At 51.3% G+C, this 22,441-nt stretch overlaps 1 protein-coding gene across 6 annotated transcripts; it reads right to left on the minus strand.

The window, feature by feature from the left end:
• Positions 1 to 1,077: 1,077 nt before the first annotated feature.
• Positions 1,078 to 22,401, minus strand: FAM234A (family with sequence similarity 234 member A). Of its 6 annotated transcripts, XM_076350619.1 has the most exons (14): positions 17,779 to 18,241; positions 17,499 to 17,609; positions 15,963 to 16,263; positions 15,579 to 15,887; positions 14,382 to 14,498; positions 13,988 to 14,176; positions 9,870 to 10,000; positions 7,358 to 7,487; positions 6,775 to 6,913; positions 6,349 to 6,489; positions 5,869 to 5,947; positions 5,293 to 5,445; positions 4,293 to 4,395; positions 1,078 to 4,136 (listed from the first exon to the last, which is right to left on the minus strand). In XM_076350619.1, exons 4-14 carry the CDS (start codon positions 15,841 to 15,843, stop codon positions 3,925 to 3,927), a joined length of 1,659 nt encoding a protein of 552 aa, XP_076206734.1. In that variant the 5' UTR covers positions 15,844 to 15,887; positions 15,963 to 16,263; positions 17,499 to 17,609; positions 17,779 to 18,241; the 3' UTR covers positions 1,078 to 3,924. The 6 variants fall into 6 exon arrangements, with proteins under 6 accessions (XP_076206734.1, XP_076206735.1, XP_076206737.1 ...); XM_076350620.1 differs by lacking the exons at positions 17,499 to 17,609; positions 17,779 to 18,241 and adding an exon at positions 22,347 to 22,369; XM_076350622.1 differs by lacking the exons at positions 17,499 to 17,609; positions 17,779 to 18,241 and adding an exon at positions 20,539 to 20,767.
• Between the last annotated feature and the right edge of the window lie 40 nt (positions 22,402 to 22,441).

The raw sequence follows: 22,441 nt of genomic DNA on the forward strand, positions 1-22,441 counted from the left end.
TGCCCTCCTGGCACGGCCAAGCTGGCACTCGGGGCACTCAGCCCCCTGCAGCCACCGGTGCACCCACATACAGCCCCCGGGGAGGACAAAAAGGCCTTTCGAGCAGGGCCAGAGGTGCCTCCAGCCAGCAAACCCAGGCTGCAAGGGCCCGCGGGCTGGCAGTGGCACGCAGGGAGCAGAGCTGGCAGCTGAGCCACTCTCCCTGCCCACAGCCCGTTAATCTGAGCAGAGGCCAAGGATCTGGTGGCAGGATTATTCTCTTCCCCAGAGCAAAGCCCCAGCTGCAGGGGATTAACGCTGGCAGTTATATAAAGGAGAGGGGGGCTGGTGCCCGCCAGCGCTCAGCCTCGGACCCCAGCCCACCCCGCATGCACCCAGGGACCCGCACAGCGGAGCAGGCTGGGGACGTCCCCAGCCCGTGAACGACTAAGTGGTCCCAGCCCACACCCCAGCCAACAAATGGCGTGGATGCTTGGGATGCTTGGGACCGCGGCATCCTTCCCTGCCGCAGAGCTCAGGACCCCCGGCACAGAGCAGGGGGTACTTCTCAGCTCAGTGCTGGGGCAGACAGAGGGGCCTCGGGGCAGGGGAAGCTGCAGGAGCCCCGGTCACAGGATGGAGCTTTGGACCTCGGCACCGGCAGCCACCGGGCAGTGACAGATGGTCCCACGCTCCGGGAGACACCGCCTGCCACGCGGCTCCCTCCGTCTTGATCCAAATCCAAGCCCTGGCATGAGATTTTCATGCTGATGGACCGCAGCAGGAATCCGGGGTGTAAAACGAGGTCACGGAGCCCCAGGCGGGGGGCAGAGATGGGCTGGCCCAGTTTGGTTATCTAACTCCAGCCTCCCTCCGCACGCTCCCTTCTCCCGGTCCATCACCTGCCTGCAGCGGGACAGGGCAGCCGGCAGCACCTTGGGGCAGAGCCGCAGCCAGCTCAGCCATCAAAGCATCGCCAGGACACCTGGACCCCTCTCAGAAAGGGGGGGTTCTGCCTTCGGGAAGTCACACAAAGGGCTGCCAAAAAATCCCGGAGTCTTGCATAACCTCAGCTGCAACAACAAAAGCAGGGCACCATTTACAAACAATGCAAAAGAGGATTTATTGAAACCATTCCGGTTAGACCAAGTCCTGTAGGGCACAATTTGCAATAAGTTAAAGAACCAAACCAAACAGTCTTAGTGTTAAAAAACACACTAATACATAACACAGTGATATATGCCATCATCACCCATCTGAGTTATTGAATCAAGGCACAAAGTCATTCATTAAATACTGCAGAAAAAAAACAATTACACAGGGAAATAAGCTGGGAAAAGGACTGGTTTTGTTAAGAAGGTGCTGGTTTGGCACTGATGCGTTTAACCGAGCTGCCACAGGGAAATCTGCGTTTCCAAAGTATCTGGAAACATTAATGGACAACTTAAAGCCAGAAAAGCCTCCCAAAGCTGAAAACCCAGCTCTCCTGAAGGAACATTCAGCGTGCCTATGGGAAAGGTCAGGTCTGGGTTGGGATCAGAGGAGGGAGAGAGCTGAGACACTGTGATTGCAGTGAGAATACGGCCCGGGCACCTTGTTCCCTGCCAGGGGAATTTCACTGGGATACAATCCGCATCCAACACACAGATCGGACTAGCACGCAAGCCTGGGGCTCCCACTGCCCGGCTCCCGCAGCCACGCTCCCGGCTCTGCCCCAGCCGGCGGAAGGGCAGCCTGAACCTAGCCCTCACAACCCCGGTTCTGCAGCGCTGGCGCAGCCCGTGATCCCTGCAACGCTGGCGCAGGCTGCTAAGCTTCAGGTCTTTATCGTGCTGAGCAGAGAGGTGACTTAAGCTAGGGGACACAGCAGTGGAGTCTCCCTGCACCCCCAGAAATCAGCCTGGAAAGAGAGGAACAGAGGGGGAAACCCACCATTTTGAGTCCAGGGTGTTTTGGGGGTTGCGGAGTGCTCTCCTGGGAGCATCCCCGGCTGCCTGAACAGCCCAGAGGCCCCAGGACTGGGCTCTGCCAGCAGCGCAGCTCTGCAGAGGCCAGCAGCACTCATCCTACACGGCTCCCTTGACTGCCTGAGCTACAGGTCACGGGGCAGAGGGAGCCAGGGCACCCTTTAGGCAACTACCGGGCCAGCTGGAAGCAGGAGGTAAGCACCCAGGCGGACTACTGATGCTGCAGCTCATTTTGCTGCAAGACGGGGAGAGCTGAAGCTGTGGGCATGAGCCTGGGTGACACCAGCTGCCGGAGCCAGGAGCTGCCCTGCAGCAGGTTCAAGCTCAGCAGTTGCCACAAGAGAAGAACCGATGCTCGACCCTACACAACCTGGCTTGTTTCTCACCCTACAGTATTTCTACACGCACCCCAATCTGAGACTAGGCAAGGGAGGGAGGCAATGGCCAAACCCCCTCCGGCACCACAAAACTTGAGAGAGGTTATTTTTAGGGTGTGTGTTTTCTGTCCACCTTCCTCTCTCCAGTCAGATGGACGCCCAGCAGCATACGGACAGGGCTCGTGTCTCAGTGCAGCTGGTGTGGGGACTGCAGCTTTCAGGACCAAGCAGCCGATTCAAACTGTTTTCCAGGCTTTGCACCTCATTTCTAGAGTCCGCGCTGCCGCCCACCAAGGAACGGGTCAGAGCATACACGCCACGCTACAGAAGCCTCCAGGGGAGACATCATCTTCACGCAGCAACCTGTCCCATTCCCTCGGGCTACCAGGCTGGACAGAGAGAACAGCACCTGAAGATCCTCACCCAGCATCACTTCAATTCCGAGGGCAGCGAGGGAGCAGAGAGCTCTCTCTGGAGCTGTGCTGCAGAGACAGCTTGCGTTGTTTCCCCGAGCGGCTCATGCCTGTCCTACAGCCTGCCCACCTCCTGGCAGAGGGGACAGTGCTCGGAAAAGGCTCCTCAGCAGCTGCAAGACTGAAAGAGCATTTGCAGGAGAACTGGCATTGCCACTCGGGTACAGGGCTCCCCAGAGCAGCAAGCCCAGCTCCCAAGCAAGGTCAAAGTGCAATTCTACTCTGAAAAAATGTCCTAGATCCCCTGGCACCTCAAAACCAGTAGGAGAGGTGATGTCCGTACTGGCAGGCACCAGCCAGCCTGGACTCAGGGTGGTTTTTGTATCACCTATAATCATATTAGGGACAGGGAGGAATGTTGATGCATAAATCAGGGGGGACACCAGCTCCCTTTCTGTGTCACCAACACTGCACAGCCTGGCTGGAAAGGAAGCAACAGAGGAGACAAACACAGGTAGGCTCGTGACTGCAGAGCGGGGCACATGAGGCTGTTCTTAGGAGAAAAGGCCATTTTCTAAGTAGAACGACACTTTAACCTGCGCTCTGCTGGCCCGGGTGACACCTAGCCACATCATCAGCCGCGGCTGGGGTCTATCACTACACACACCCCACGGCTACCGAAACAGGGGCACAAATCCAGGAGCGGGTGATTGCAAATCAACCTGCAGCCAAGCACCTCTCCCACAGGCAGGAGAGCTGACTCAGAAAGGAAATCTACCACCACACATCGAAACTCCACTTCTCACACATGCACCCAAGAAATAATCAACTCCGGCATCCCCAGCAAGCATGTGTTTCCCTCCAGACACAGGCTGAGTCAGCACAGTTCTGCGGGCACAGAAGGATCGAGGGGAAAGCCCTCTTCCCCGAGCTGACAACACTTCAGTGGTGGCCAAGCACTGAAGTCCCATCAGCTCTGAGGACAGATGCACTGGCAGCTGCCCCCACAGCCTGGGCATCCCCAGACACTGGGGGTGCTTCCCCGCCAGCCACGCTTTGGTTTGCAGATCGAGAAAGGCAGCTTCCCATTTGAATTCATGATCTGGGTTTGCTAAGAGCACGGCTGCAGAGGAGAGGCAGCTTGGAGACGCCTGGGCCAGGGCAGCCTCTCCCCCTCCCTCGGCAAGCTCACACTCGGCTGTGGAATCGCATCCTGTAGAGACGGTCCCGGACGTACTGCTCGCTGTCCACCGCCACCTGGCTCAGCCAGATCACCCTGCTCTCGGAGACATCCTCCTTCAGCTTACGCTTCATTAGAGACACCGACCCTGGCTCCTCGCTGGGTTGAGGCCCCCTCAACAGCACGTAGCAGGCATGACGGCTCCGCTCGAACAGCGTGGCTGTAACGCAGAGCAGAGGGAAAAACCCAGCCTAAGGTCTCTGTGTTCAGACTGGCCACCAGACCCAACACCGTGCACCCACAGAGTCCAGGAGGTACCAGAAGGCCAGTGTCCTCCTGCACCTCCTCGCTGGAGGGCTGGAAGGAGAGGACTTACCATTGAATGCAATTATTTGGTCTGTGCTATTGCGGAGCTCCAACAGGACATTAGTGTAGGAAGGATGGAAAAGATACAGCTTCTGGAGAGGAGCTCTGGATCTCTGCAACCAACAGGACACCAACAGGTCGCGGACCCACACGTTATCCCAGAGACAATGCCAGCACCAGGCTCAGCTATTACTCATGCTCGACAGAATACATCCAGTCAGATACTTGTCCGTGTCTGCCCAACTCATCCTGTCTGATGCCACTAGTACTAGTGCTGGGATTTTGCTTACTGCTTGGTGCTCTCCTCCCCACCACCTCCCCAAGCTTCCTGGAAATAGCAGGCCTGTCTGCTACAGGGAGGAAACAGATTTTTGCCTTAGGGCTGGTAGCGTTAGTGAGGAAAGCACAGGAAGCTCACCTGGTGCTCGGGCATCCTCCAAGACACAACCTGTCACTAACGCTGCCAGCCACTGCCCCAGAGGGCTCTGTTACGCAGCTGAGCTGTCCATCGAGGCTGCCAGAGACTGCCTTGGCGCAGAGAGAGGATATTCACGTGGCCGTGGGAGATCACTGCGTGCAGTACTGCCGCGGGAGGCTCCAGGCCAAACAGCAGCAACTTCAGAGGTACCAAGCCAGCAGCCTCTCACCTCACCTACGGTACCACACCAAGGCAGGGCTCTGGGCAATCCAGTGACTTTGTTCACAGAGCCACTAAGTCCCTTTTCTCTACGTAGCCAGGCTGAGGACAACAAAAGCTGTTGGTGCCACCACCAGCTGCCAGGAGGGACACTGCTACGGACATCGTGAGGACCCAGTATAGACCAGATCACACGCAGAGGTCTGCGTGCTTCTAGCAGACGAGACTGGTCAGCGACCCCACACCCAGTGCAGGAGGCTGCAGCGTTAGTGGCACAGACAGATGAGAACGTGAACGCTGGGAAAAGGGGGCAGCTCCACCCAATTCTGGCCCAAAGTCTGGAGAACAGCAACCATTCAGCAGCACTACCCACCGTTTCGTTTCCTGCCGCCTGGTATTCACCCCAGATGAGGAAGGCGGACCGGTGATCAGCAGTAGAAAGTGTGGCTGGCCCAGGGCTCTCCGCTCTTGAGTTCAGCTTCAGGTCCCACTGGACTGCTCCAGATCCACTCTCAACAATCATAACCTAGCAGGGAAGAAAGAAAAGGAACTCATACCAAAGAGCTCTAACAAGCCATGAGAGAGAAGTCAAGTCAGCTGTCTTTATCCCACACTGTCTATAGGAACAAGTATCTGACACACGGGAAGATGAGGAAACACTTGAAGCTGAGCATCACAGAGCTGCGAGACCTGGGATGGGCCACATTAACGTCACAAGTTTTGCAGCTATTTCAAGGGGTTCAAAGCTCTGCCATTGAAGCCTCCTGCTGAGAAGAGAATTAAAGTGCCTGAGCTGGCTTCAATAACCCGTTGAAAGAAATCTTTTCCCAGCCTGAAGCTTCCTAAAATCAGCCAGAGGGAACACATCCCACCAGCTGCCCTTGACTCAATGCCTGCTTGAGCTGAGACACGCAGAGAAAAGGGAAGTTAAAAGGAAGAGCGTTCAAACCTTCTTTCTGTTGGGTCCAATTTCACTCTCAAGGATAATGCCAAGAACGTCAGGTTTGTAGTAACCGAGCAGCGGCTCTCTAAGGGAGAAAAAGAGAACGGACAGATCATAACACACCCTGATGGCATGGGCATGCCTTGTTCTTTCAGAGCAGCCTCTATCCTCCCAGCAACTCCCCTGGTAAGAGACTCGACTGCCACGTTAGGTTAGCCTGGTACCGCTCCCAGCTCTGAGCCCAGTCCTAAGACAGCCATGTCGCAGCAGGCACAGAATGAAGAACCAAAGCTTTGGGCTCCTCCGTTTTGAAGCGGCACCTGACATTTGCTAGCACAGGACACACAATACAATGAGCATGATCCAGATATGACCACAGAGCAGGCTTTTGTTTCAAATGAATTAAAAAAAATAGCATGAAAAAAAAAAAATAGCTGCTGCGGGGAGCCTGGAAATGCCTCATCCAAGCCACATTGGTAACGCTACCTCACAACATGGGACACGTTGAGGGTCCACAAGGTCTGAAGATTTTGTGCATTGATCAGCGTAGCCATCTCCGAGTTCACAACCAAGATGTTCTCCCGTGATCGCCCAGGAATTTTTGCCAGGTAACGAAAGTCTCCAGAGCTGAACAAGGACAGAAAAATGATTATGCTTTCTAGACTGTGGATGGTTTTATTGTGGGGGTTTGGTTTTTACCCTGCACAGTAAACGCAAATAGGAAACCCCAGCTTGCTTTCCCCTTCCTGTGAAACCCTGATCAGGCCATCAACACCAGCCCTCTCCCCAAGCTTTGGATGTGCTCCTAGTCCAAAAACCACGTAGCCAGGAAAGAACAAAGCCACAACAGGCCATCCTGTCAGGAACACCGGTGCCCTCCACTCCACCAGCAACCAAGACATAATCTCACACCTGAGAAGGGATAAGCGGTGCATGGTGCGGTCAATGTTCTTCTCCCACTGAGGATCTTGCTCAAAGCTGGGAAGCTTAATTTCCATCCCAGTTGCCGCACTGTAGAGATCTTTCAGGGAATATGCATAGAGAGAGTTTTCTGGGGAAAAAAAGCCAGAATGAGGGAGGTAAGTTATCCTGCTCTTGCTCTGAATTCTATGATTTTCCAGATCTGGCAGATCAACTATACTTTTAGGACTTGCATCATAGAGTTGTAGTGGTATTTTGAGACTCAAGCCTGCTTTTGAATGCTTTTAACATCTTATCTGTTCATAATCCAAGTGTTCCACAGTAATCATTTGCTATAAATGACTACTTAAACCTTCTCTTCTCAACATGTTTCATATAAAATTACTACAGTACGTAAAAAACCTTAGTTTAAGCAAAGCCCCCCCCTTCTCTTGGCCTTGAATAGCTCTTTCGCGAGGTGAAAGCACGACACAGCTTTTAAGAATGCAAAACAGTCTTTCAGACAACTGTTTAGTAATCCTGATTTCACAGTTACGATCACCCTTTCAGACTGAATTCACGAACAGAACTGTACTTGTATAGAAAAGGAAGTAGGAGGAGGAGTCCAGGTTCAGCCTGATATAGCGAGCTTTCCCGTCCACGTTCAGGCTTCCAGTGGAGCCGATCTGTTTGCCATTTTTTCCTGAATGGATGAAGGTCTTAATCTACACAGGGAAGGGATTAAAAAAAAAAAAAACAACAAAAGGTTAAAGCTGCATCGCACTGTTACTGCTCCAACTCGAGTGTTTTCCAAAGCTTCTGAGCAGCTGGTACTGAACAGCAGCTGCATGGGAACACCATAGGCTCGGATGAAAAGTCTCTCCCTGGTTTTGGAGGTGTGGGCACGAGTTAGATGATTCCTCTGCTGTGAATAATTTTGCAAGTTTGAAAACCACTTCCAGCACAGCCACTTGCCCCGAGATTTTACTACCTCCGCCAAACAGCAAGCCCCAGCTCTGCTAAGGACAGCGAAGATCGATTCAAGCCTGCTGAGCAGTGACAACGATGGAGAGGACCTAAAGGCAGAAACAAAGCAGCATATGGACACAGGGGAAACTTGGCTTCACATGCAGCTCTGCTAAATATTTTAAGTGCCCTAATCTACTCCTCCTAAGGCTGACATGAGTCCAAGGGGATGAAAGAACTGACAGGTTTCTTTATATTCTTTGTGCAGGGTAACAATCCACTAAAAACATTTCACCCAAGAGAATAAAGGCTAAAACCAGGATCAGATTCAAATGTCTAGGCGACAGTCATGGTCTGGGGAGAGCAGTGCACGCTAGGGAAAAGAGAAACATCAGACCGAGAGAAACAGCATCCACCAGAGATGCTGAGTCAGGCAGGAACCCTTCCCTCTTCCTTGAGAGGGAGAGACTGGGAAAGAGAAGGAAATCTGCTGCTCTCAGAGTGAATCTGGAGAGTCTGGCAGGTGAATAAGGGATAGAGTTTGCTGGGGAGAATGAAGAACACAGCTGGAGAGGGAGAGCAACGCATCCACCAGCTGTTCCCAGCCTCCCGCACTGGGAGGAGACACATACCAGCTCTTGTAGATCAGCTTCACCTTTACTCACAAGCACTGGTTCAGCAGCTGCCCCGGGACAGTAACAGCCAAAGGTATTCATACAGCGAGTGAGAATACGCACCACCTTACTCACTGCATTGCTTAATACCTCTACGTGCTGCTACAGGTGATGTATCCTGAAAAACGTCGTATTTTCCCGGATGTATTTGTGCTGAAGCTTGCAGCAGGTAGGGGTCAATAAGACACTCAGAAAAAGCTGCCATTTAAACCCCCTGCACACAGACCCTTCCCCACAGACTGCTCAAAGCTCTGCCATTTCAGGAAACAGCAGTATAATGTAACGTTCAACTTCAGCCCTTGCTAGCAACAAAGCTAATTTACTTAAGTTCTGAATCTCCCTTGTGACAGGAGTGCCTTTTTCCAAGCTGCAGAGCTCCACTCAAGCTCCCTACATCTTGCGTGATTTCTCAAAAAAGAATGCACTTTTACTTAAGTTGACAGAGTGCTTGCCAAGTCCGGAGGGAGGAAGGGATTTCATACCAAGATAGCTAGAGAAGTTAAATGGAAAACAAATCAAAAGGCAGTCTTGCAGAACAGAGGCTACATTCAAACATTTCTTGGCCGTCTAAGAATTTAAAAAAAAAAAAAAAAAGTCTTGAGATAACTGGGATAGCAAAAGCAAGGAGGAAAGAAAACAGAAGAGAAACGTAGGAGTCGGAGAGGATAGAATTTCTGATGACTCTGGCAACAACAATGTCTCAGACAGCAAAACCCTATTTACTTATGGAGCGCTGTGGTATGAGGACACGGGGCTCCTACTCCTCCCATCAGACTTGCAGGGAACCGTAACTTTTTTATGCTTTAAACAGGACAGATTGCGCATGCAGATGATGCTGTACCACTCAATCATGGATGCAGATGTTTTAGTATAAAAACACTTTTAGCTACATGACTTTCCCCCTCTAAGAAATGGGAAAAGCAATATCGGAACAGAGATAACACAACTAGCAGCTATTTCACTAAATGAACCCAAATCAGAATTAACCAGCGCAGTGACACTAGGAAGAGAGCCGTGCAAAGCAGACCACAGGCAGAGATACGAAAGGTATCAGAAAAGGGCAGTGGTGGTACAAAAGTGCTGGCTGTCAGCTGTGCTTTGATCTAAGAGCCAAAACCTGTCAGGGTTTGTTCACTTCCACTGCTCTGAGCAGAGTCCCAGAAAGCTTGCAAGCTCGTCTCGCCTAGGCTCACTCCACACACAGCCCAGGAGCACGCAGCGAGGAGTGCAGACTGAAAAGGGGGAGGGAGTCCCGCTGGCTTTTTTCTTTTTGGTTTTTTTAACCCACAAAACACTTGCATTGATTCGGGAGCACATCTCTGCAGGGTGGGAAAGAACCTACCCCAAACCCACAGATATCAGAGGCCTCTGGACACTTCCTCTTAGACTACAAAATCAAAATAAATAGCATTCCTGCCATCCCCTGTGGTCCGGCCCCGGGTTTATCATAGCTTCAGAGTGACATACCTTATCGCCTGTAGCAATAAAGATTATCAGGTCCTGAACTCCATCGCTATCCACATCTGGAATCACTGACACAGGAGTCAGCACGGTATAATTAGCTCCGAAGTCACTGGACTGTCTCCACTGAACTTTCCCTAGAAGACAGTTATTGGGAAACATTCACTAAAACGCGCTTCAGGTTGAAAGGCTTTTAACGCCCCTGCTCCTCGAAGTACTTTGCGGTAGCCAGCCACTCACAGCCCATCAGCACCACAGACCAGGCACATTTATGCTCATCACGGGGTGCTTTGTTGCATTTCTGCATTTCAAATGAGTCCCAGTATCCACAATTTCAACTTATATTGGAAAGTAATTCTAGCTGCCTGCACAAATGCACCCGAACGCCCTGGGCACAAATCAACCTGCAGGGCACAAAGGACAGCTGGCTTTTCGCATGCCTTAGGTTAACAAGCTTTCCAGCATGTTCACGGCATGAAGAATCCTTTTTTGTGATCGAAAATCTTGCTGCTGTGTACTTAAATCTGCGCAGACATTTTAAGACCATAAAGCAGCTACATTCTGATGACAGCGTTGCAGCCACCCCCGACAAAACCTTTTTTGCCGCAACTTGCCTCCTGCAGATGTTCCTGCAGATGTTCCATGCTGACGCGACCAGCCGCAACTCAGTTCACATCCCACCTCTCCCTTGTTCAAAGAACACGCACAGCACGTTCAAACTTGTTTGTAAACAGAGGCAGCAGAGCTTTGGTTTGTAAAAAATTGGGGGGGGGGGGGGGGGTGTCTCTTCAGCAGCTCCAGGCCAGCTGGGTGACTTTACTCCACACACGCTGCTCAGGGCTGCCGGCCAGTTTCCAGTCACTGCCCAGTGGAATTTGCAGTGGAATTTGGTAAGAGGGGGAAGACCGGTGGGGGTTTTTCTTTTTAAGGAAGACTTAAGTGACTAACTAGGTGCTCAGAGCGGAAATGCTTACCCTCCCCTTTAAACAGAATCACAGACAGCAATTATCATTTCAGGAATGCAAAATAATCATCTGTTCTTTGTCAGGAAGGCAGTTGTACTGAAGGCCAAAGAATTACTACCTGACCCTGTCTGCAATAATTTAAGGCAGGCTGTATTTCCAGTAGGATTCCTCCAAAGCTTTTACCGAAACACTGAAAAAAAATACTTGGAACTGTTACTGTGTCAACGGATGTGAAGTAGAAGAGTGCCCCTAGGAAATCATGGGAAGGCAAAGAATTTTACCCCTGAAGAAAGCAGGCAGGCAAAGGAAGGAGAGAACTTAAGTTTTGAATAACTACATCCTGGCTTCAGCACAGTCCAAAGCTACAACAGTAAGACCAGGCTGATGAAATTCGCATCTCAATGCATAAGGCTCTGTTCTTTGCTGGTTAGACAGTGGATATAGTTTTGGAGGAAGCATCTTACTCTCTTAAAAGAGCAGTCTGACTTAATAGAAACAGGTAACAGTGAGACGGATTCAACACAAAGGACTTGAGAGGCTTTCATGCTCTAACACAACCCCCAAAGAGCACGAACTGTGAATGCAGTCCCATCCTGCTCCATCAAAGGGAGATGGGACTGTCCTGTCTGAGGTCCAGAGCGCTACGGTGCTTCCTCAGAGCCCGAGGTCAGAGCAGAAGCACACCAACAGAAGCCAAGATGGAAATTAGACAAGTGCCTAGACAGCAAATCTAACCTAGGTGAAAGGTGAAAGGGTTTTTTTTCTTTTGGTCCGGAAGGATTAATAAAATTAGAACTTAGATGACTGAGTTCAGCTCTCACTTCAAGCAGCCGCAGAGGGCACAAAGCAGGATTGCTGGCTTCAGGCTGGATGAGGTCCAGACACACGTCCAAAGGCGGCTCTCCCAGCTTGCAGCTCACAAGCTATCTGAGCTACAGGCAGGTCTTTTCTACCGAGCAGTGTTAGGCCCCTCTCCCATGCCCTTGCCCACTTGTTTACTAAAGACTTGTAAGCTCCTGGCATCCACCGTACGGTGGATGTGAAGAAGTATCCCCTTTTGGCTTTTCTGAACCTATCACTTGAAAAAAGAACCATAGAGCAATGAAGAATTGCGACGGGAAATCATCATTCCCTGTTCTTCTACTTATCACTCATAATTTTATAGACTCATTTCTCCCTGTCACACATTCTCCAGGCTGGAGTTCTGGTTTATTTATTGATTTCTTGCACAGAAGCAATTTCATACATCTGATCACTGTGGTCCCCTTTCTGCCATATCCCTTAGGAGAGCAGAACTGCTCGCAGGGCTCACAATGCGGGCTGCTGGAGGCTAAGGTGAAGACAGAATGTGTAACAAAACACTTACTCTTGTCCTCTTCCTCGAGACTCTGCTTCTGGCCCTGGCAGAGATGGAATACGCAGCTACACAGACCTTTGCTTTGACCTGGAACAGCTAATCTTAAGCTCTTGTGTCCCAGTTTGCTTGTAAGATAAACATGCAGGAATGCTAGATGTCCCACACAAACAGAAGCATGCAAATCTACACTCTCCTTCTTGTTTGCTCAGGTCACTTATTCTGGCAACGAAGAAAGCAAGACTTAACACAACTCGAATTGATAGAAAAGCACTAACTTTATCAGCATTTAAAGATCAAACCCACGTCAGACACTTTCAGAGGATAATCTGCCTACCTCTCCTTCAATCTTCCTACAGGCAGAGGCTAGGCAGCCTGAAAGCCCTGGAATCTCACCAGTCCTCCACGACGATGAATCATTAACAGCTAAAGATTGTTCTGACTACTGTTTTTAGCACAACGTGATGTAAGTCAGACTTTGCCACTTTAAATACGCTTAGCCTATTCAAATACATTTTATTTTGGTCTGCCCTCCTAACCCCCAGTAAAAGCCAACTACGCGAAGAAACCCCTTTTAACCTACTTAATCGCAAAAACGTATCAAATACGTCAACTTCTGGGTTATTCACTTTTCTAGTGAAGAAATTTTTCATCTCTTGCTTTTAATTTATCTATGGAATGTTTTCTTACCATATTCTTGCTGTGACCTGTGGCGTAGCCTGGTTCCTTCTCTCCATGCTTGTGCTATTTCTTTATGGCTGTCTTTAGTTACGTGCCTTTGGCTCAGCAGCCACCTTTCTACACTTTGACCTAAAAGCAACTACTTCATTAATAGTCCATAAATAACCTGCGCTAAAGCCTATTGATGAGGGAAACGGTGCTAAGATATCTCAGTTGGTACAGAAGCTTTCCAGCTCTGTGTGTGTCTACACTTCCATCTACACTGGAAATTAAAAGCTACACTAGATTTTCCTCAGATTCCTTAGAGCTACACCTCTTGCTATTTCTCTCTCCCAGTTTTTGGAAAATAGGATGTGAGGGGTTCAATACCAGATACAGAGGATGGGATCCTAGGCATGTTTCCAAGGGAGAACATGCATTGTTTGAACCTCTGAAACAGCGACCCCCAAAATGGAAATGTATTTCAGGCTTCATCAGCAAGGAAGGTTCAAGGTGCAATAGATGGTCACTGCCCTGTTCCTGGAGAAGTACAGGCACTCCTTACCCTCACCCTGCGTTAGGCAAGATAATGATGAATTTCTCCATCTATAGGTTCAAAAATGAAGGTGGCTTTCCAGAGGAACAAGGCAAAATCCTGGACTATTGAAACTGGTGAGTACTTATCCCAAGCGCTCTCCTTGGTGACTTTAAAATCATAAATCCCTAAAACTCCCACTCCTCTTGCCACTGCAGGCACTCCTAGCACTCACACGCAAACGACTGAGAAACACTGCGGGTCTGTGTCCAACTCCTGAGAGTATAAAGTAACATTCACAGCTAGTGACTGCTTCTCCTGTTTCAAAAGCCGTTGAAAAGTTGTTCGTATAATACAGTGGCTGGCACAAACCGCCACAACAGAGTCCAGCCTTTGGAACAGACAGGCTGAGAGAACAGGCGCTTCCCAACGGCCCAGCGAATGGCTCTGGCAAAGTTTTCAAGATAACAAATACCTTGTGCCCGCTGTTCATGTACCAACAAGTCATGTCACACTGACGTCCCCAGCCTCCGAGCTCTGAAGGTCACCAGGTGAGGAAAGCAAGTAGCACCGTCCCCTGTACGGCAGCAGTGCTCTGCTCCCCACTCACCTGTCCGCAGGTCAACTGCCGTAAGAGACACCGGCTTCCCCACGACCAGGCAACCCGGGGCCTCAGCCCCCCCGAGCTGCTTGATGCCACACTCCATCCACTCAACCTCCTCGGCAGCAGGCCTCTCCCAGAGCGCTCTGCCGTTCGTGCCAGACACGGCAGCAATGAAGGCACACGGAGAAGGCAGACCTGAAGAGAAGAGATGTCAGAGGGAGCACTAACTACACCTGCCTTTGCTGCTCTGCACCACCCAAGAGCTGGGACTCACCCAGTTCCTCTCCCCACCCAGCTAACCTGGTTTTCTCTCCCAAACTCACACCAGCCTCACTAATTAGAACTAAAAGAGAAATAACAGCCCTTTTACTACAAGGTTTTCTGTTTCTGAACCAGCTACCTTCATCCAGGCAGGATCTGTTGAAGCTGCTGCTGCCATTGCTAGCTTTGAAAGCAAAGAGGACATCTTGCACTTTGTCTTCGTTCACGTCTTCTATAGCGAGAAACTGGTAGGCCGCTGTAAAAGAGATCGCAGGCCAGGCGCTGGTGAGGATTGCGTCAACCAACAGCAGAGCTGGCTGGAGCAAAACACAAATTCCTAGAGACCTACTCACTGCCTCCATCTCTGACAGTGTAACATCAGGACAAATTGGCTTTTGTATTAAAAAAAGCCATCTACATGAGTACCAAGGACTGGAAGCTAGTGCCAAAGGATTTTTTAAATTTGCTATCCCCCAGAGGGTTTGTCTTTTTTTAAAGCCAAGCAGCCAGAATTTCAACTATGTTGAACAAAGAACAACTCTGGTCTTGGTGTGGGGTTGCTATTCCCGAAATATTAAAAAAAAAAAACCAACAACAAACAAACCCCACGAAACCCAGCCCCAGATAGTCCATCTTTCTCACTCCCAGCTAAAAGCAGCCTTCTTCAGCTCAGAGCAGCAGAACTTGGGATTTCTGCATTAACGCACAAAGCTCAGTCCCTGTCGGTGAGCACTGTCGCTGCGTTTATAGCATAACCAACACACACCCACTGCACATAAGATTAAAGAAAAGCTTTCACAGAAGCGAAGGCTGAGCCACCAGGGAGCAGTACCCAGGCTAAAGAGCCAACTAAAGCAATATAAATTTGTGTGATTTATAAAAAATCCAAGATGCAACTCTTCTTCTCCCCTTTCTGTTAGCCATGGGGAAAAGTTAGAAAGTCATACTGACAGAGGAAAAAAATGCCTAACTGCCTCCAAACCTCAGCTCAAACTTCAAGGGAACATTTTACAGACCAAACTTCAACAAAGATTTATTCCCAGATACCCTTCCCCATTTTTTTTTTTCCAAATGAGGCCAGCCTGCTACCTTGTTAGCGCTTCAGAGCAGCATCTGATTTCTCCATCAGATCCTGTAAACACCTCCTGGAAGGCCACTCCAATTATGACGGGCCACTGCTTATCCAGGTCAGGTATTCACAGCTCTCGCTCCCAAGGGCAGCAGCCCTGCGGGCCTGGCTCCAGATCGCGCTTAGGTAGAGCTCCACAATTCAAATTCGTGGCACATAAAGGAAAAGGACTGTTGGTAAGTATTTATTCTGCTACAGCAAGCTCACCTGCATTGTCATAGTTTTGAAACCACGTCCTTTCTGAAACTGGCCTCTCTGGGCAAGGAATGATAAACGAGAAAGCAAACACAATTATCAGACACAGAAATAATGAGATGAAGAAGGCAGCAGTGCGCCACCGGGACAGCCGAGACAGTCGCGATGACTGCTTGCTGACAATTCTTCTCTCCACAGAGTTTTCATGGTTCTCTTGAGCTTTTACATCCTCAGTCTTCAGAGGGTGGATCTCAGCTTCCGAGTCCTTGTTATCCATCGCAGCTCGTTCATCGGTAGTTGGACACCCTTCTCCCCCTTCACCTGCAACAGCGGAAAGAGCAGTTAAGATGGTTTTTTGATATATTCCAAAATCTAACAAAGATATTCTGTTACTACCTGATATTCACGCTGGAAACATTTAATGGGAGGTGAGCAAATCAGAGCCGGAGACAAAGCGCCGTTGGTACCGGAGGTCTCCCACACGGAGCAACGGGGAGAGACCGTGGGATGCAGGAATAGCACTATTTCTTCTTCAGAGGAGAAAATCAGGTCTGCTACACCCAGACAAAGAAGGCTACAGCTTCTACGCGGAAAGGACTGACTGGTCTGTAGGTCTCCCTCAAGAAAAACACGCCAAAAGCTCCTTTTGCTGCAAAGACTTCTTGCCACCTCCTGTGTATGTCAGTCTGACTCCCGGCTGGAGAGGTGAAAGGAAACACTCGTGACCTTTATATCCAAACATAAGGCTGTTCCCTACCGTAACGAGAACTTGACCTTCCCCAGGAGAGAGAGAGAGAAAGAAACAAACACCAGCATATTCTGTATAGGAACAAACCAAAGCTATCCAACACCTTCTCGGATGAGAAACCACGTGATAAGTTTAGCAACCCAGCCCTGCAGAAGGCAAGAGAGTGATTACTTCCCTCCCTGGAGGAAAAAGAAGGCACGACCTGAGACTAAAATCGGGCAAATTTGATTTCATCAGAATGGAAGAAGAGCTAACAACTGCTATTTTAGTTCCTCCTGCTGTAAATCATAATCTTGAGCTACAGCTACAACAACAGAGGGGCTCTGTGCTAATTTGTTACAAAAAGGGGGAAAAAAAAAAAAGAAAAAGCCCTAGTTGGTTCCAGAAGCCTGTAACTTGTTGTCCAAAACAACAATAAAAATCAATGTCATATACAGTTTCTCTCATAGTGCTTCTTTAAAAAAATAGCGGAAGGGAAGAAATAAAGAATAACGCATTCCAGTAGCCTTGGAAAAAGCTGCATGACAGTGTCATAAAAAGTTATATCAGAGCAAATAAACATGACAACCGAGCCAATTTTCCATGACCGTGCCCCAGCAGTCACATGCCTGGATTGTCCGCTGGAGCAATTTACTTCCCCAGCAGAAAACAGCTTAAACTCAGCACCAGAACACAACGCAGAGAGCTTGGGCTTTCCACTCCAACAACGGGGCTCGTTACGTCTCACGTTTCATGCCCAAGTTCATTTACAGGTTCGAAGAAACACAAGATGAGAGTCACCCTTGGGAGGCCAGGCTCCTTCAGGCAGCTGCGGCTCGACTCGGGGTCTCACCTCCCCAGGTTGTCCCCGTCCCACCGCAGGGAAGAGCTGCAGAGGCCTCTGCTCTTCTGGGTACAAATCACAGCGGGGACAGACCTACGGCAAGGCAGGGGTTGAGTGCATGGGGCGAGCGGGACAGCCTGGCACGCTGCTGTCAATCCCCTGGCTAACCTCAGCGCCTGCTGGACTTATAAGGCTGGAGTTACGAAGCACTTACTCCAACCCGAGCACTCTGGCATTTATTCTACGACAGCACATCGAGTACAAGATCTCGCTCCAGACAATTTAATTCAAGCTGCACAATACCATGCAAATGCAATTAAATCAATAATGTAGCAGTTGTATCCTATTCCAAAGATCTTACTCCAAAGACCTCCTCTGTCCTTCACATCAGTCTACCGGCAACACCAGAGACACCTTCACGAGGCCAGCTGTTTCCAGGCCAGCCGCAGGCACCTGACAGAGGAGGCAGGCTCTGGATGGAAAGGAGAAGAAAAGGAAGAGCCGTGCATTCAGCCTTCCTGCCAACCCGGCCACCACGCTGGCGAGCCGAGCACCGCTCCGTTACTGGAGCCGGCCGAGCACCCGGCCTCTAGCAGGTTCAAGGTACAAGGCTCCAGGCACAGGCTGAGCAAATGATTTACCGGAGCGGAGCAACCGCTGCTGCAGCGATGGGGACAGCGGCAGGAATGGGTCACGCGGCCTCCCTTGCGATGAGGCAGATGGCTCGTGTATCTCTGGCGTGCCTGTCTCCAGCAGCAGGGAGAGGTGGATCTTCTTGAACGCTGCGGTAAGCAGCGTCCACGGCACGGGCTGTGACAGGGCTCCAGCACAACCCCACCGGCCTCTCCAGCGGAGCCCTCCGCAGCCCCCAGTGCGGAGCCGGGAAACCTCCAGGGCACAGCCGAGTGCTTCCAGCACCTACGAGGCTTCCCGAGAACCAAAACCAGGCTTCTCCCCGCTTACTCCAAAAGGGCCACCATCTTAACGCTGTACGGAAGGCGTATTTTTATGACTCACTATAAATCACACCACTGTCATCTAGACTGGGATGAGAACAATAAAAAAAGTGGTAATTTTCCTGACGGCCCCAGCAATCCCCCTTCTTTTGCAGCAATGACCCCAGGAGCCACCAATTACAAAGAGCACTCAGTGCCTTTAAAGCAATTCTTTCTCTTTTCTTTCAGGGTTTGAATAATGCCCTCTGCACCCCTGCCAGAGCAGAGGCAGTGCCAGAACAACGACCACAAAGGTCAGTGGCAGAGGCTCAAACAATGCAGGAAATCCCATCGCCCACAGTTGCCAAAGTACATGCTGGCAGCATGTGAAACGGTCCGAGCTCCGAACAACAAAGACGTCTGGTAATCAGTTTAATTGAAGACAAGCAAAAAATGATAGTGTGCATTTCAGACGATTTTACTGTCCTCTAGCAGCCAGCACTTTGTCTCCTGCTGGTAGAGGACACAAAATAATTCACTGGAAAGTTTAACGCATCCAGGCACCTTGCAAGGAAATACGCAACGACAGGATCGTGTGCTGCTGCACTATTAACAGACGCTGCATGCACTAGATCTCGCAGCTAGCACCGGCTCTCTGCTTGGGGATGGGAGGCCTCACCGTGAGAAAAGACAGGAAAAAGGCTTCACAGAAGAGGAAATAATTAGAAACCGCACGCGGCAGACCCGAACTGAACCCGCACAGCCCAAGGAGCGTTGCAGTACAGCCAGGATCTGCATCTCATACGACTTCATTTGCTGGTGTGCGCACTTCCATCGCTCCCCAGGCTTTAAAGGCTACTTACTCCCAGCAACGGGACGCGCTAGGAGCAGTCCCCGATCAAAGCTAAGGAGGAACGAATACCCTTTCCTGTCCCACGGTAACAAGGCTGCGCTCAGGACAACCACAGCTTTACTCACCTTCGTGGGGCACTGACCTCCCTCTTCTGAAGCTACGGCGCAGATTTACAGATCTGATCTGAATCAAGCCAGTGAAACTCGTGCAGCAAGCGGTTAGTGCCAAGCCTCAGCTAAATCCAAGAGACAAACTATCATTACCCATCAGCTAGAACTGCCTGACAGGCACAGAGAACCGCATACAGTCAGATGTATGAAAATTGGTGACAGAAACCATTTAAGTATCAGTGTGATGGAAGGTTTAACTCATTTCCCACCCATAAAATACCAAACCACAGCATTTGGAATCTCACCAGGCACCAGTTCTTCCTGGAAAATTTCTAGCAATATATCGTAACTTAGATTTGACGTTCAACACGTTTATATCTTTCACGGAACGATGAAATCAGATTCTGACTGGCCATTTTAGGAACCCAAACACAGCATTTGGGTGTTTTGGTTCTGTACTTTTTTGTTTTAAGCATCTTACAGGTTTCCTTCCTGTCAGCCAGAAATTGCTGAAGCCCCAAGCTGCAATCAATAATGACAAAACAGCTTCCAAATTTTGGTCTGAACAAGATGCAACATTCCCTTCATGGCTGTCTTCCATGAGCAGACTGTTCAGTTTTGATCCGACGTATGGCACGGCACTGCAGCGAACCCGCCGGGCAGTCACCTGCTGCAACATCAAGACATTATTGGGTCATTTTTTCCCCTTTTCTGCAGTCCCACTTGCATCAGGGTCCAGCCACGAGGAAGTAACACGCCAGATTTCCCCCAGATGAGGAGTTTTTCCTTTCCAAATACACTCAGACTGCACTGCGTACACAAGCTTACAGTTTTGCTGGGTCATCTGCAGCTCATAACTCTTTCTCGATATAAAGTGGCGGCCACGGGCTGGTGAGGAGAACTGCCTTGAGGGGACCACCCCCTTCTGACACCGGGGTACCTCTGCTCCTGCTCGCGTCCTTACGACCTTTGTAAGGACCCAGACCACACCAAAGACAACGCAGGCACCCAGCTCAGAGAAACACCCACATTCTGCTGCTACAGCTGCCCTGTCCCCTCCCCTCACTCTTGCTCTTTTGCCTCTGTTAACACAGGTCCCTGCAAAACACCAGGTTCTTCTTAAATGACACTTAACCCTCCGGTGCAGACACAACACGTGCCACAGAGCATTCACAGCAAGTGAATTAGAAACTCCTCCAGAGCACAGCCAAATGTCACCTTAGAATGTGACACAGCTGTCATCTGTAGCACAAAAGTCCTCTTCAACAGGGCAGTTTTCACTACAGTCGGGTGAGAAGTAGTTTCAAGCAGAGAAACTCAATCTGATAGTGAAGAGCAAAACACAATCCAGTACTTTTTCCAAGGGAGCGACGGGAAGAGCAAAACTCTCCAAGATGAAGAACAGCACTGAAGCTGCAAAGCCACATGGAACTGATTATAGGTTAGGCCAGTAATAACAACCGAGCAGCAGAACCACGTGCCATTTATCATCCCAGAACTTACAAGCTTCGCTGGATCCAAGCCACTCGCCCTCACCGACTGCTGCAGATCCTTTGCGTCAGCCCCACGAGTAGTCGTTAGCGAGTTGTTCGAACCTCTCACGTCGGAGACATCCCTACCTCATCCACGGGGCTCCCCTGCTTGCGCCAGAAGCACGGCGACTTCTCCGCACCGCCAGACATTTAACACAATAGGGACTTTGGGGAGATCTTGGTGCATGAAAACCCTTTAGAAGAGGCCGTGGTCATTTCACATAGGTTTATTAAAAAGACAAAAAGAAAGTACGGTTTTTAAGTGGAGCACTTGTTCCACAGGTCACAAACTCCATGCTGCCCACCGGGTCCTTCCTGCACAGCCTAGCGAGGTTTACGGCAGCATGAAACAACAGCCTTCCTCCAGCCGCTGTCGTCCTTGTCAGCTACCTCCAAGAGAAACCTCTTTTCTCCCCCCCAGAAGTCGAATTTTTATCTTCCTCTATTAGACACGGACGCGGAGGAAAGCTCATTCACGGGCCGTTCCACCCCCACACCCAACGCCCAGCCCTGCGGAGCCTCTCGGCTTCCAGCCTCCACAGGCAGCCCCTCGAACGGGGCCCAATTCTGCCCCGGCACGCGGGAGGGCTGGCTCCAGTCACAGCGAGCCGTCCCTCCCTGCAGGGCAGGCTGCCCCTCCGACTCCCGGCAGTTAGGTAAGAGGTTTTCGCTTCCCAAGCTAAGGAAAAAAGGGTGGAAATGAGATCACAATTTAACACGTTAAAGTGTTTTTCTTTCTGCGAGAAATGCTCTGATTCATGCCTGTAGTCTAGGCTCGTGGCCTGCCGAGGAAAAGAGAAACAGGAATTTGAACCCTCTGCGGGATTAGTGCTGAGGGCTGCGTGCTGAGCTCTGCAGAGGTGAGGGGTTTCTCGTCTTTCTGTTTGATTGAAATACAGACCTGCACTTCCAAGTACTGCGTAAGCGTCTCCTCAGGACTCCTACGCAGCCTGGGATAAACTAGCCAGGATAAACGGGATAAACTAGCTCGGATCAAACGGAGAATTAGACCAACAAGCTACCCCGGCAGAGTCCCGGGCTTTTGCAAAAGGGATTAAATTCTTTCCCGGGCTTCTTAATATGGTTTGGGGCAACTTTTTGAGCTGCTGGAGGCGGACAGCGAACCCCTCCGACCGCAGGGACGGGGACCGGGGCTGGGTCAAGCGCGGCTGGGAGCGTTGAACGGCCGCGGCGTTTCAGGGAGGAGCAGCGCTGCTCCCCAGCCCGGCTCGGGCTGCAGGCCAGCGCAGAAGCAGCGTGGGACCAGCCCTGCCGCTACCCCCCGCCCAGCGGCAGCCGGCCGGGCCCCCGGGCTTAACTAAACCCTTTTTCCAGCTCCGAGCTCCGCTCTGGCACCGCGTGGTTCCCGCCGGCGGAGCGGCCGGTGCCCGGCAGCTCCACCCCGCGCCCGCCCTGCCGGAGCCGGCGGCGGCGCCCGGGGAGCGGGGGCTCTTCGGGAGCCGGTTCCCTTCCCCGAAAGGCAACCCGGCAGTGCCGGAGCCCGCCGGAGGGGCGGCCCGGAGACCAGCCCGGGTTCTCGGGGCGCACCGGGAGGCCGCGCCCGCGGGGGAGAGCAGGAGCTCGCCTTGCCCCCGCGGCCCGGGGCGGCTCGCTGCGCCCCCCGCCCCGCCCGCCGGTTGCCCGCGGCCCGGCCCGGCCCGGCCCGGCCCAGCCTCCCCCCGCCGCCGCGGGAAGCCGCGGGGCCCGGCGGGCCTCGCCGCGGCCGGGCGGCACCGGCAGGACCGACCCCCGCCCCGCTCGGCTCCGCTCCCCACTCACCCCGCGCGCGCCGCCACCGCCGTCACTTCCGCCTCCGTCCCCCGCCGCCTCCTGGCGGAAGTGACGCCACGACGCAGCCGCCCGCGTCCGCCCCA

The sequence above is a fragment of the Aptenodytes patagonicus genome, chromosome 13 (assembly GCF_965638725.1).
Source record: "Aptenodytes patagonicus chromosome 13, bAptPat1.pri.cur, whole genome shotgun sequence".
Lineage (NCBI taxonomy): Eukaryota > Metazoa > Chordata > Aves > Sphenisciformes > Spheniscidae > Aptenodytes > Aptenodytes patagonicus.